The 13,530-nt window shown below is 45.6% G+C and overlaps 1 protein-coding gene across 5 annotated transcripts in view; it reads left to right on the top strand.

Moving 5' to 3' along the window:
* The first annotated feature begins 601 nt into the window (after positions 1-601).
* XPO6 (exportin 6) overlaps positions 602-13,530 on the top strand; it is a 111,364-nt gene continuing 98,435 nt past the window's right edge. For 4 of the 5 annotated variants that reach the window (XM_082429319.1, XM_082429317.1, XM_082429320.1 and 1 more), the window contains exon 1: positions 602-1,264. In XM_082429319.1, the coding sequence (XP_082285445.1) occupies positions 1,262-1,264 (3 nt within the window). In that variant the 5' untranslated portion in view covers positions 602-1,261. Of the gene's footprint in view, positions 1,265-7,542; positions 7,566-13,530 lie in introns of those variants that run through there. The other variant, XM_082429318.1, reaches the window with a different exon arrangement.

Here is a 13,530-nt window from a genome sequence, read left to right as displayed (position 1 = left end):
TGCAGTTGCTGTTCCTTCGACTTTGATCACGCTTCCCGCTGCTGACTTCATCCTTCAGGCCTCAGTGTACATTTCCATCCCTCCCTTCCATTTTCTATCTCGGGACCCTGCGTGTTTGTTGCGTTCATTTCACTCACAGCACTTCTCGTTTCTTACAATTAATTTATTCACTTGCTTTCTACTTGCTGCTTATCTGCCTCCTTGAGGGCAAAGACTACAGTAGTCTTGTTTACTACACTAGTCCTAGCACCCACAGCGGCGCCAGGTCCACGGCAGGGCTAAAATGTGTGGGCTGAATGGATGTAAGTTCCACAAGGGCAGAGGCTGCGTGCCGCCGACTTCTAGCCGGGTGCTGGGCACGCAGAAGGCGCTCCATGAAGATATGGGGAATGAATGAGCGCAGGAAACGAAAGAGAAATCGCCACTTTACCAAGGTGGCAGGTCCGCTACCCTTTACCAACATGGCCGCCGGCCCGCGTGGACTGGCGGAGGGCGCCGGGCGCGGGGCGGGGCCGAATGGGGGCGGGGCCAGAGGGAGCCGTCAGGTGCGGCCCCGCCCCGCGCCGCCCCCCCCGGCCTCCGCCCGCTCGATTCCGGATTGGTCCGGTTCCAGCGCCGCAGCCCGGCGGCGGCGCCGTGGGGCCGCGCCGGGCACTCGCCACTTCCGGCGCGTTGGGGCTGTTGGTTGGGGGCGGTTGCGCGGCGCGAGCGGGCAGCTCTGGAGCGGGCGTGCGCAGGGATGCTCCGGGGGGCGGCGGCGGCGGCCGTGTGGGCTAGGGCGGCAAGGATAGCTCGGGCCCTCGGGCCTTTCCCTTGAGCCGCCCGCTCGGGCTGCGTCGCCGAGGCCCCTTCAGCCTCCGCCCGTTCAGCCTCGGGGTCGGGCCCCACCGCCGCTTCTGAACGCGGGGGCCGGGGAGCCCCTGCCTGGGCCCGGAGCCTCCCATTGGGGGTCGGGCCCGGGCGGGGGGCCCCGAGCCGCTGCTCTCCTCGCCGGCCTCCGAGCCCCATTTCCTGCTTTTTCAGTTTCCTTGCGGAGGGGTGGGTGGGTCTGGATGAATTGTTCCGGGGGTCCCCGATGAGGCGGGCCGGGGGGCCGCGCTCTTTATAGAGGGTCCCCGCGGGGCCCGGGTGGGGAGGCGGTTGTCTTTGCATGGGTGGGGGACTTCCCGAGCCTGCCGGGACCATGACCTGAACTGTGCGAGCGGGACGTGTCCGAAGCCCGAGAGCTAGCTCACCTGAGCCGCCCTCTTCCCCGGCCAGCATGGTAAGTGAGGTCGGAGCCCCTTCTCTCCCGCGTGCAGGGTCTGAGCGGTGGGAGCGGGCCCGGGACTGCTGAGCCATCGCTTCTCCCCAGGGCGGGGAGAGGCGCGTGCCGAGCCCGACAGTGACACATGCGTGCAGGGTTTGCAGCCGGGCTCTGAGCTCCCATCCCCCCCGCCCCTCGGGATCGCTCAGAACTGGGAGGGACCTGGACGCGGAGCGGACACAACCCTTGCATCTGGTGTTTGCCTCGCTTACATTGTAGCAGCTCATCATGATGGTAGCTATCATTTATTTATTGAGGGATTACTATGTGCCAGGCGCTGTGCTAAAGTGATTGACATGTGTTATTTAATTAGCACACCAGCCTTGTGTTCTGAAGTGGGGACACTGAGGCACAGAGCAACTAATTACCCAGCTCAAGGTCACTCTTAAGTAACAGTGGCAAGATTTGAACCCAGGCAGTCTGATTTCAGAGCTCCTATTTGATAGAACACACTTCACAGAGCTGGAGGGCGTCTTGCTGTAGGTTTATATAGGGGGCAGCTGAGAGGGTTTGTGGTTTTCAGAGGTTACTTACCTAGATATAGGAACTAGAAGTCAGGAACTGTCCTATTCTTTTGACACCCGTTCTGCCTTTCTTTTTGCTACATGCTCTGGCCTTTTCCCTGATAGTGCCTGGAGAACTCTTCATCTTTCTAGATCTAGTTCAGAAGCCACTTCTGAAGATAACATTCCACATTTTCCAGACCCAAAGGCACTGTCAGTACTCCCTTAGGTTTGTGCAGTCACATCTGTTTTTAAGCATTTGTCTTATTGTAATTGTCTATTGCAGTAGACTCAATTCTCTCAAAGATGAAATTGTCTGAACTTTTATCTGCCCCAGCTTTTGGTACATAGTAAGCCCACAGGGGCTGGTTGCCTGGCCTGTGTTTGACCACCTCCAGTTACAGAAGTGTTCTTAAGGTTGCCCATTTTACACCTTCCACACTAGTGGTTCAGTAGAGAAGGGGATGCAGTGACATCTGTAATATAGCTTGTTCAGGCCAGTAGGGTTTTCAGAAGTTTCAAGGGGCCTGTGGGTTAGTTATGTGTTAGGTTCTGGGCGGAGAAAGAAGACCTAAGGCGTAGCCCTTGCTTTTGTGGGGCTTACAACCAGTCAGATAAAATGCACCATTAATGCCAAGCAGCACTGTATAATAGATACTGTATGTAGGATAGTGGCAGATCAGTTAAGCTCTCTGAGTCCCAGTTTCCTCAGCTATAAAATGTGGAGACAGGGATTTTCTAATGAATAATCTAAAGGTATGAGGTATAATATTTAGTGAATGATGAAAGTAGTATTCAGTAATCCTTCATTGATTCTTTCAATGAATTTTTTTTAAATGGTGGTAAAATATACGTAACATAATGTTTACCATTTTAACCATTTTTAAGTGTATAGTTCAGTAGCATTAAGTACATTCACTTTGTGTGCGTCCATCCCCAGAACTATTTTCATCTTGTAAAACTGAAACTGTACCCATTAAACAGTAACTCTCATTCCCTTCTTCCCTGTCCCCTAGTGACCACTATTCTACTTTCTGTCTCTCTGAATTTAACTACTCTAGGTCCCTCATATAAATGGAATTGTACAGTTTTTGTCTTTTTGTGACTGGCTTATTTCACTTAGGAAAATGTCTGCGAGGTTCATCCGTGTTATAGCATCTGTCAGGATTTCCTTCCTTTTTAAGACTGAATAATATTCCATTGTGTGTGTAGACCACATTTTGTTTATCCGATCATCTGTTGATGGACACTTGGATTACTTCCACCTTTTGGCTGTTGTGAGTAATGCTGCTGTGAACATGGGTGTACAAATCTTTTAATGAATTTTAAGTAGCCACTATATTCGAGGCTCTAGCGAATGTCAGGTAAACAAGACAGACACGTACCTCCCCTCGGGTAGCTGACAACGTTGCTTTAGAACCTTTGGACAGAATTTTATTGTTTATCGACTTAAGCTGGCCAAGCACTCTTGTATTCAGGTTTCATTTTAATTGGCAGTCAGGAGAGCGTTATGAAAATGACCACCTTTGAGCAATTAATTGTAAAGTAGTAGTAGTTGACTTCATGATTACCATTTACAATTTTTTCTGAGGTAAGTTTTGAGTCAAGTTTTCTGTAACCTATCCCTCACTTATTTTAGCACACAGTGGGTGACCACAGCGGATGTAAAGTGAATAGGACTGTCAAATTACGTCCTTTTTGCAGTACTGACACCAGGGGGTTCATCTGTAGGTGTCCCAGGTTCAGGGGTGTGGATGGGGCAGGCCTTGTCCCTGAATGCAAGGAAGCCATTGCCTGATTTGTGTCTTACCGGAGGAGGGTCTTTTGCCTGGGATCACAGTTCTTTATTCCAGGAACTTTTTTCCGTTTCTTACTGACTTACCATTTTTACTTTAAAGAGCCTTTAAAGAGTTGGCAGGTAAGTTTGGGCCTTTGTAATGTCTTCTTTTTAAAACTTCAACTCGCTAATAAGATGAAAATGGTGTAATATGATAGAACTACCATTTATTAAGTATCTACACTAAGCTAGCTGTTTTTCATTTATTTGGTTTTTCTTTCAGTCACTCAGTATCAGTTAAGCACACGAACACTGCTAGGTTGGGTACCTTATTGCCATTACTACCAGAGGAGGAGATGAACAGACCTGGTGTAGGATACCTGTTTAACAAGTGGTGGAGCTGGCATTTGGGTCCAAGGTGCTCTTCTCCAAAGCCTGTGCTCCTTGAGGTACAGGTGCTTCCTCACGTGGAAGTTGGTTGGGAATGTCATCCAACTATATTTTATTTGGTTCTGAGATAGTGATGAGGGCTGGGGAGCATGGGAATTTCCTTTAAACTGTCCCTCTAGGAGGAGGGATTTTGACCTGCAAATTTAGAACTAGTTAAAAAAGATTTGTAGTTGCAGTACAGAATTCCTAGAACAATTAAACTGTAACTACATTTGATTAAATCATCATTTTGGGTTGAATTCCCATGAGTTCTCAAGTGATGTAACATCTTGGAGGTGACCACTACTTCTCTGAAAAGTTGTTACTTAATATCAAATGAGCTTTGCTTATTATGGAAATTTTATGCAAAATTGAACCCTTACTTAAATTAGCATTTTTTTTTTCTTTTTTAGTTGCTTAGAAGATTGCTTTGGTTACAAAGTCTTCTCATTTTTGAACTCTATATTTTTATTATGTTTGGCCATGCCGCGAGGCATGTGGGCTCTTAGTTCCCCACCAGGGATTGAACCTGTGCCCCCTGCAGTGGAAGTGCTGAGTCTTAACCACTGGACCAGCAGGGAAGTCCGCCTTCTCATTTTTCTTTTTAATTAATTTATTTTATTTTTGGCTGTGTTTGGGTCTTTGTTGCTGTGCATGGGCTTTCTCTAGTTGCGGCGAGCAGGGGCAATCTTCTTTGCGGTGCGCGGGCTTCTCATTGCTGTGGCTTCTCTTGTTGGGGAGCACGGGCTCTAGGTGCATGGGCCTCAGTAGTTGTGGCTCGCGGGCTCCAGAGCGCAGGCTCAGAAGTTGTGGCGCACGGGCTTAGTTGCTCTGCGATATGTTGGGATCTTCCTGGACCAAGGCTCAAACCTGTGTCCCCTGCATTGGCAGGTGGATTCTTAACCATGGAGCCACCAGGGAAGCCCTACCTTCTTATTTTTGACTGTCAACGTTCCATGAATGGTCCCTGTAATGGAGGGAAGATCAGACCTTAAATTTGGCCACTCAGTTGGTGTGTCTTCCGTTAGTTCAGCAACTGTGTTGGATTGTGCACCGGGGCGGGAGGCGTAAAGAAGCTGTGGTGGGGGAGGGAGATGGCAGGGAAAGGTTCAGCGGTGCTCAGAGGGTCTGTGTGGCAGTCACGGCATTAGAGGTTGTCTGGGAGACAAGTAAATATCCAGAAATGACTTGAACAGCTTTTGAAAAAATTAGTAGATGACATGGTTCAAATGATAAAATTACCTGCTAAGCAGACCCCCAAAGCACTATTAATGTGGTACAGAGAAGTAATTCTGTACAATAGGCCAGAGCTTTTGAGTGCCTCAGTTTATTCATTTGTTTATTGACTTCCCTCATCAAGCTTAAAATCCCAGGTACTGTGGATACAATACGTTAAAGAGTCTGTATTTATAGGGCTTAGCATATGCCAGGCTAATGAGTTTACATATGTTAACTCATTTACTCTTTCAAACAATTCCAGGAGGCAGAGGCTATTGTTATTTCCCATTTTCTTTTCTTTTCTTTTTTTTTTCTTTATCTTTGGCTGCATTGGGTCTTCCTAGCTGCGCTCGGTCTTTCTCTGGTTGCGGCGAGCGAGCGGAGGCTACTCTTCCTTTCCTTGCGGTGCACGGACTTCTCATTGCGGTGGCTTCTCTTGTTGCAGAGCACGGGCTCTAGGCGCGCAGGCTTCAGTAGTTGTAGCACTCGGGCTCTAGAGCGCAGGCTCCGTAGTTGTGGTGCACAGGCTTAGTTGCTCTGTGGCATGTGGGATCTTCCCAGACCAGGGCTCGAACCCGTGTCCCCTGCATTGGCAGGCGGATTCTTAACCACTGTGCCACCAGGGAAGTTCTTATTTCCCATTTTATAGATGAGAACATTCAAGGCCCAGAATGGTTAGGCAGCTTCTCACGCTCACACAGCAACCAAGTGGCGGGACTGGCATTCAGAGCCAGGCAGTCTGCCTCAAGAGTCAGTGCTCTCAACTGTTACACTTTCACCCCAGGAGGGATAATATTGTCCCTGCCCTCTAGAAGTCAGTTTATTGAGGAAATGGGGCATATATTCTGGTAATTATGAGAGGCTGTGGTAAGGGTGACCATAGTAGAAGAATGCATTGATACAAAGGTGGCATACCTGAGGACAGGGAACAGGGAAGATTTCCCAGGAGGAATATTTGAGTCTTGAAGGGTTAGGAAGAGTTTGACAGTTGGACACGGGAAAAAAGGGCCTTCTAATTGAAAGTTTGCAGATAGTTACAAAGATTAGCTATAAATCAATAAAGATAATAGAAAATAATAGGTGTCAGGGGTGGAAGTGAAAGAAGGAATTAACAATTGTTGAGTGCTTAGGACTTTGTAGGGCTTTATGTGCATATATACGCACAGTACACAAACATGCTATTTTTTCTCATCGTGAATACCTTTATTCCTACTTTCCTGGCCAGCTGCTGCCCCGTTTCCTTGTTCCTCTTTGCAACAAAACTCCAGGAAGGAGTGGTCTTTAATTCCTCACCTTCCATTCTCTCCCAAGCTCACTTGTCAAGGTCCCACCTCGCTGCTGTTGAACGCAGGGGTTAGTTCTCATCTTAGTCAATCTGTCAGTAGCATTGGACATGTTGAATACTCCCCCTTCTGTTAAAGTCTTTCTTCACCTGGCCTCCAGGACACTAAAATGTGCTTTTGGTTTTCCGCCATCTTACTGGATATTTCTTCCTCATCGCACTGATCTTTGAACAGCTGGAGTGCTCTAGGCCTCAGACCTAGTTAGCTCCCAGGCCAGACCTCCCTCCTGAGCCGCAGTTCTCATGTATCCAGCTGCCTACTTGACATGCAAGCTTGTTTGTCAGGCATGTCAAATGTAACCTGTCTAAAACCCAACTCCCGACTTTCCCCTTAATTCTTTTCTACCCACAGTCTTCTCTTTCTCAGTTGGGGGCAGCTCCATCCTTCTAGTTGCTTGTGGCAAAAACTTGGAGTCATCCTTGACTTTTCTTTCTCTTATATCCCACATCTGGTCCGTATCAGGAAGGCTGATTGTTTTCTACCCTCGAAATGTAGCCAGGATTTTATCACTTCTTGTTCCCTCCACTGCTGTCTCTCTAGTTTAGGCCTTCATCATCTCTTGCCTGAATTACTGCAGTTGCCTCCTAACTGTTCTCCTAGCTTCTGACCTTGTTCCATGATAGACTGTTTTAACACAGTAGCCTCAGTGATCCTTTGAAAAATCTAAGGCAGATCATGTCTTTGTTTTGTTCCCATGGCTCCTCATCTCACTTAGAGCGAAGGCCACAGTGGCCCACATGCGCCTCCATGGCCTACTCTGCCCTCCATATTCTGGCCCATGGTTACACTCTGAACCCATCTCCTGCTACTCTCCCCTTGGCTCACTCTGTTCAACTACCCTGGCCTCCTTGCTGTCCTTCAGATGCTCCAGGTGTGTGCGTGCCTCAGGGCTTTGGCCTGGCTGTTGCCTCTGCTTGGACTGCACTTTCCCCTAGATATCTCTCTGACCAGCGTGACCTTCTTCAGGCCTTCTCAAGAGTCATCTTCCGGTGAGGCCAGTGCTTACCACCCTGTTTAAAATTGTAATCCCATCTCAGAACTCCCAGTCCTTCACATCCTGCTTTACTTTTTGTAGCATTTACACTTTTAAACCTTTTACATGGTTAATGTTATTTATGAAATCTATTTTTTGTTATCTCTTTGTGCTAAAATATTAACCCCTAAAGCTTTGCTCTGTTCACTGATGTATCCCGAGAGTCTAGAACAATTCCTGGCATAGTAGACAGTTACATTGTAGTTAGGAATGCTGTGGAGGTCTTGGGTGTTCAAGACCTTTAGAAAAAGGGAGTAAATAGAACTTGCACAGAGGGGGTATTTCAGAAGAGAAGGGTGTAACTAAATGTGTAGCGTTAAGAAAGGATCTATAATAGACTGGTTTGGCAATGGTGAAGATTTTTGTGAAGAAGTAGTTGGGGAGAAAGCTTATAAAAGCAGTTAAGGGCTGGGTTATGGAGGGCCTCCAGTACTACTCAAGGGAGTTTGGCTTTGTTTTTTGGCTGATTTTTCCTTAAAGGAACATTAATCCATCTACTGTGTGTAGGTTAGATTGGTGTGGGAAACCAGCTAGGACACCATGCCTGTGTGGATGTGATAAAGGCCTGTTCTTGGATTTGGAGTTAGGAGTGGAGAGGAAGACTTGACCAAGAGAGTCATCACTTAAAACTGACTGATTCCAGATTCAAGGGATGAAGAAAAGGGAGGAGCTCAAGCTGATTTTGGAAGCCTCTAAACTGGTGATTGGGAATAGTAGGACATTTTAATTAATTGGTGGTTGGATTTGGTAGGAATGGAAGAGATGACAGGTAAAGAAACTGACAGGGAGATGACAGGAGACGGTCCATGTGCCGATAAAATAAGGGATTTGGCTCTGTCTGTAGGTAGGGAGGCAGATGCTGCTGTGTTGAGATGAAGGTAATTGGCATTGGGCAGGACAAGGATCTTGACAACTTTTAGGTAGTTGGATTGTCGACATATGTGTCCAGGTCAAGGGAGACGTGACTGCACCGGCTGGGGTGAAGAGGGAGGGAATTCCTGAATGTGTAGCTGTTACTTTCTGCTGCTTTTTCATCCTCCCTTTTCCTCTCCACCAGTGGTTTGTTGTGCAACCCACTGCAGACTGATTGTTTGTCTTCACTACTTTTCAAGATCACCAGTGACCGCTGTGTGCTGACTCCAGTATATACAGTCATCCCTCGGTATCCACGGGGGCTTGGTTCCAGGAGTCCCTGCGTACACCAAAATCTACGGATGCTCAAGTTCCTTACATAAGTTGGCGTAGTACAATGAATGCATAAATAGCCTCTTTTCAGTCCTTATGCCATCTTTTGGCTGTTGGCAAACACTGGTTCCTTTACCCGCCTCCCCCGAAACACTTTTTCTTGGTTCCCTTGGCTTCCATGATATAACTCTTGGTTCAGTCTCCCTCGATCTTCTTTCTTTTTTTTCTTTTTTTTTTTAAAGATCAAATTTATAGAGAGAATGTTTTGCTTATCTCTCTTTTTTTTTTTCTTTTTTAAATTTTATTTATTTATTTATTTATGGCTGTGTTGGGTCTTCGTTTCTGTGTGAGGGCTTTCTCCAGTTGTGGCAAGTGGGGGCCCCTCTTCATGGCAGTGCGCGGGCCTCTCACTATCACGGCCTCTCTCGTTGCGGAGCGCAGGCTCAGTAATTGTGGCTCACGGGCCCAGCTGCTCCGCGGCATGTGGGATATTCCGGGACCAGGGCTCAAACCCGTGTCCCCTGCATTGGCAGGTGGATTCTTAACCACTGTGCCACTAGGGAAGCCCGATCTTCTTTCTTATGGCTGCAGCTATGGCCTGTGTACCAATGAGAACTCAACCACCCTCTCCAGCCTTGGATATCCACTGGAGTGTCCTGTAGACATCAAATTAAACGTGTCTAAACCAAATCCATCATCTTCCCCTTAGGTTAGTGCCTCCTCCCCCATGCCCTAGTTCTCTTAATGATCTTATTCACTGGACACTCAAGTGATAAACCTGAGTCATCTTTAGCGTCCTCTTTGCCATCAGTCCTCCACTTGTAGACCTGTTGATGCTGCAGCTAACTTATTTGTGTCCTGACCTCGGCCTTTCCCTCCATTCCCTCCATTTTGGTCAGGCCATTGTCATCTCTTGCTTTCATGGGTGGTGTCTTGACAGCTTCCAGGTTCTTCCTCCACCAGTCCATCTTTTTTCTGTATTCCTGCCAGAGCTACCTCATGGAACTCAGATGTGGTCATGTCACTTGACCCCAAATTATTTCGAGCAGAGGGTCCCCAGTGTTGTCAGAGACCAAGTTTTTATCACAGCAGAGTATTGGAAAGCACATGGGTCCTGGATTTTCACAATTTCTCTTTTACTCCTCTCAGTAAGGAGAAGATGATTTATTAAATGCTTAAAGTGATTCATTCGAAATATCATTTCAAGACTTCTCAAATTATATCTTGTTCTCTAGCCACAGCAAGCCACTTGTCATTCCCAGAACACCGAGTATGCTTTCATACGTCTCTGCCTTTGTTCAGTGCTGTTCCTCTGCTTGAATGTCCTTTTCTTCTTTTTGAGACCTTACCTACCATGAGCGTGATGTCTTTGAGGCTTTCCAGCCACTAGTTTAACGTTTCTCTTTTTTGATTATATTTAGGTTTTTTTTTTTGCTTTTATTATTTTGATTTATTTGTTTTTCTTATATAAGAATTACAAGGCTACATTCTTGTAGTAAGTATCAAATAACTCAGAAGTTTGAAGAGCAAAATGTGAACCTCCTCCATCCTTTCCTTGGCTTCCTCTCCTTTCCTCCCCCTCCAAGCCTGGGAGTGGAGAGGATTAGTTCTTTCTCTTTATGAGCCCATATCAGAATGAATCTCAGTCTTCTTTACATTTCCAGTGCCCCTTAAGCATTCAACAGATATTTAGGTAATTGAAAGGGTCAGGTGTGATGGGAATTCCCTGGTGGTCCAGTGGTTAAGACGCTGCGTTTGCTGCCAAGGACCTGGGTTCGATCCCTGGTCGGGGAACTAAGATCCCACAAGCTGTGTGGTGTGCGCCCCCCCCCCCAAAAAAAAAGAGGTATGAAAACAAATCCAAGAAGGTCAAGGTATGCCCTTGAGGTTAGTAAATGCTAGTAGCAGCATTTAGAGAGTATAGTAAGCTTGAAATAGAGTATGAATATAGTAAACACCGTGTTTTTCTGAAAGCCATGCAGCCAGCAAGCTCAGATAGCAGCACTTTTGCCCTGGGCAGGTGGAGGTGGGGAGCAGGTAAGCAAGAGGAGTTGTTAGAACAAATGCTGTGCAGATGGTACACTTCCTGTGAGGCTCCAAAAACTGATTGCTTCTGGGAGGACTGCTGGGGAACAAGTGGGAGTGGGGGTGGGGTGAAGTGAGAGCTGTGGATGTACCTGAGGAAACCCACAAGGCAGAGAGAAGTGAGGGAGGTGAAAGAGGCTAATGGGAAGGGAAGGAAGCTGGGGCTCAGAGGGAGAAAAAAGGTCTGTGAGTGTTTCATAATTACACTCTTGTGTTAGCCGTTGTTTAGGGGCCCTCATGTATACTACAGACAGTACCTCATTTCATCTCTTACAGCCACGCTGCAAGGTAGGTATTACTGTCTGTTCCCATTTTACAGTTGAGGAAGATGAGGACCCCGAGGCTCAGGGAGGGTAATATAAGTAGCTTGTTTAAAGTTACATAGCAAGTTGATAGAGATGGGATGCTGACCCAAGATTCTAAACGCACAGCCCATGTTTTTTCTGTAGCACTAGGTTTCTTCTTAAGCCTATGCACATTTACATAGGTATATTTACTTCAGATGTAACCCAAGTGAGTATATTGTCCCAGGAAAAACAGTACATCTAGCCATCTAGCCTTAAAACTTGCATAATTTACCTTTCATAATAGAAAGGGCAAGATGGTAAAAGTTTGCTGATGACAAACGTTACTTGAAATGTAGCCCAACTGGGTGTATTGTCCCAGGAAAAACAGTACATTTAGTCATCTAACCTTAAAACCTGCATAATTTACACCTGGTAATGGAAAGGGCAAGATGGTAAAAGTTCACTGATAACAAACGAGAAAATAGATATTTCTGCATATGCTCTAATGTGATAGAATAGAAAAAATGTGACTCGAGGGCAAAGTGGTAGCTGGACCACGTTACAGGGCAACAGAGAGGAAGGTTGCTTGGCTTCTTTATGTATTTCAGTTCAGTTAAGCCCATTAGGCTTAGCATACGCAGTAGTTAATTTACATCAGAACAGTCTGCTGCTGTTTTATATGAAGGTTATAATGAAAAATATCTCTGATCTCAGACTCCTTGAAAAGGTAAAGGTATTTTATGAGTTAAATGCAGTTTGGGGGGGAAGTCATTAGTTTTTAAATTGGCTAATAATCAGACCTGGGATAGATCAGGGTTTTTTTTAGATTAACAATTGGATAATTTTTATAAAAATTATGTATGCTCATTAAAAATCAAGCAGTATCAAAAGGTATCAATACAAAGAACATGGCAAAAAAAGAAATCCCCTAAATCCTTCTACCCTGAACTATGATTAACAATCCATATATCTTTGTTTCTATTTGTCTATAAGATAAGGAGGATAGATATCTAAAATAAGTACTCGTATTAAAAAAGTTGTGATGCTGATTTTTTGGGTCATGCTAGTTTTAAAATAAAAATCAATTTACTATTCTTTGCATTAAAAAAAACATACTTTTTGAAATATTTATATACTTACAGGAAGTTGCAAAATGAGTGCAAGGATTCCTGTTGTACCCTTCACCCAGATTCCCCCAACGGTAACACCTTACATAGCTGTGTGCAATATCAAAACCAGGAAACTGACATTAGTACATGTCATTTGTTGACTAGACTACAGACCTTATTCAGTTTTCACCATTTTTTGACCTGCATTCATGTGTGTGTTTGGCTCTATGCAATTTATTCCATGTATTGATTCATGTAACTACCACCACAGTCAAGGTACAGAGCTGTCCCATCACCGCTGAAGGTCTAACTCATGCCTGAGTATTTTTTTCCTAATACTCTTTCTATTTGTAGCCCTCCTCCCTCTCTCCTAGCAACCACTAATCTGTTCTTCATCTCTACAGTTCTGTCATTTTGAGAGTGGTGTAAATGTAATCTGCAGGCCGTAACCTTTTGACATTGATTTTGTTTCACTGAGCACAGTGCTCTTGAGGTCTCTCCGTCTACTTGAATTTATTAATTTATTTTATTGTATTATTTATTTATTTTAAACATTTATTTTATTTATTTATTTTTGGCTGTGTTGGGTCTTTGTTGCTGCGCATGGGCTTTCTCTAGTTGCAGTGAGTGGAGGCTACTCTTTGTTGAGGTGCGCGGGCTTCTCATTGAGGTGGCTTCTCTTGTTGTGGAGCACGGGCTCTAGGTGCGCGGGCTTCAGTAGTTGCAGCATGTGGGCTCAGTAGTTGTGGCTCACGGGCTCTAGAGCACAGGCTCAGTAGTTGTGATGCACGGGCTTAGTTGCCCTGCGGCATGTGGGATCTTCCCAGACCAGGAATCAAACCCATGTCCCCTGGATTGGTAGGCGGATTCTCAACCACTTCGCCACCAGGGAAGCCCCTCACTTGAATTTAATAGCAGAAAAATAAACAAGTGAAACTGAAAAATAAGTTGTCAGATTTCAAATAATCTTTGCCACAATAATTATTAGCTCTTGATAAATCCCCATAGGTTAAGGAAAAAGATTATGAAAACCATATGAAGACGGCATCAATTTTATTTTTTGGCCATGCCGCACAGGCATGTGGGATCTTAGTTCCCCGACCAGGGACGGAATCCACATCCCCAGCATTGGAAGCGTGGAGTCTTAACCACTGGACCACCAGGGAAGTCCCAAGACGGCATCATATACTTTAAAAAATTTTTTAAAAATTTTATTTAATTTTAAAATTTTATTTATTTTTTTATACAGCAGGCT

The sequence above is a fragment of the Balaenoptera physalus genome (genome assembly GCF_965194825.1).
Source record: "Balaenoptera physalus genome assembly, chromosome: 16".
Lineage (NCBI taxonomy): Eukaryota > Metazoa > Chordata > Mammalia > Artiodactyla > Balaenopteridae > Balaenoptera > Balaenoptera physalus.
Note: the sequence above shows the minus strand (reverse complement) of the source record. Positions and strands in the feature narration are given on the sequence as shown.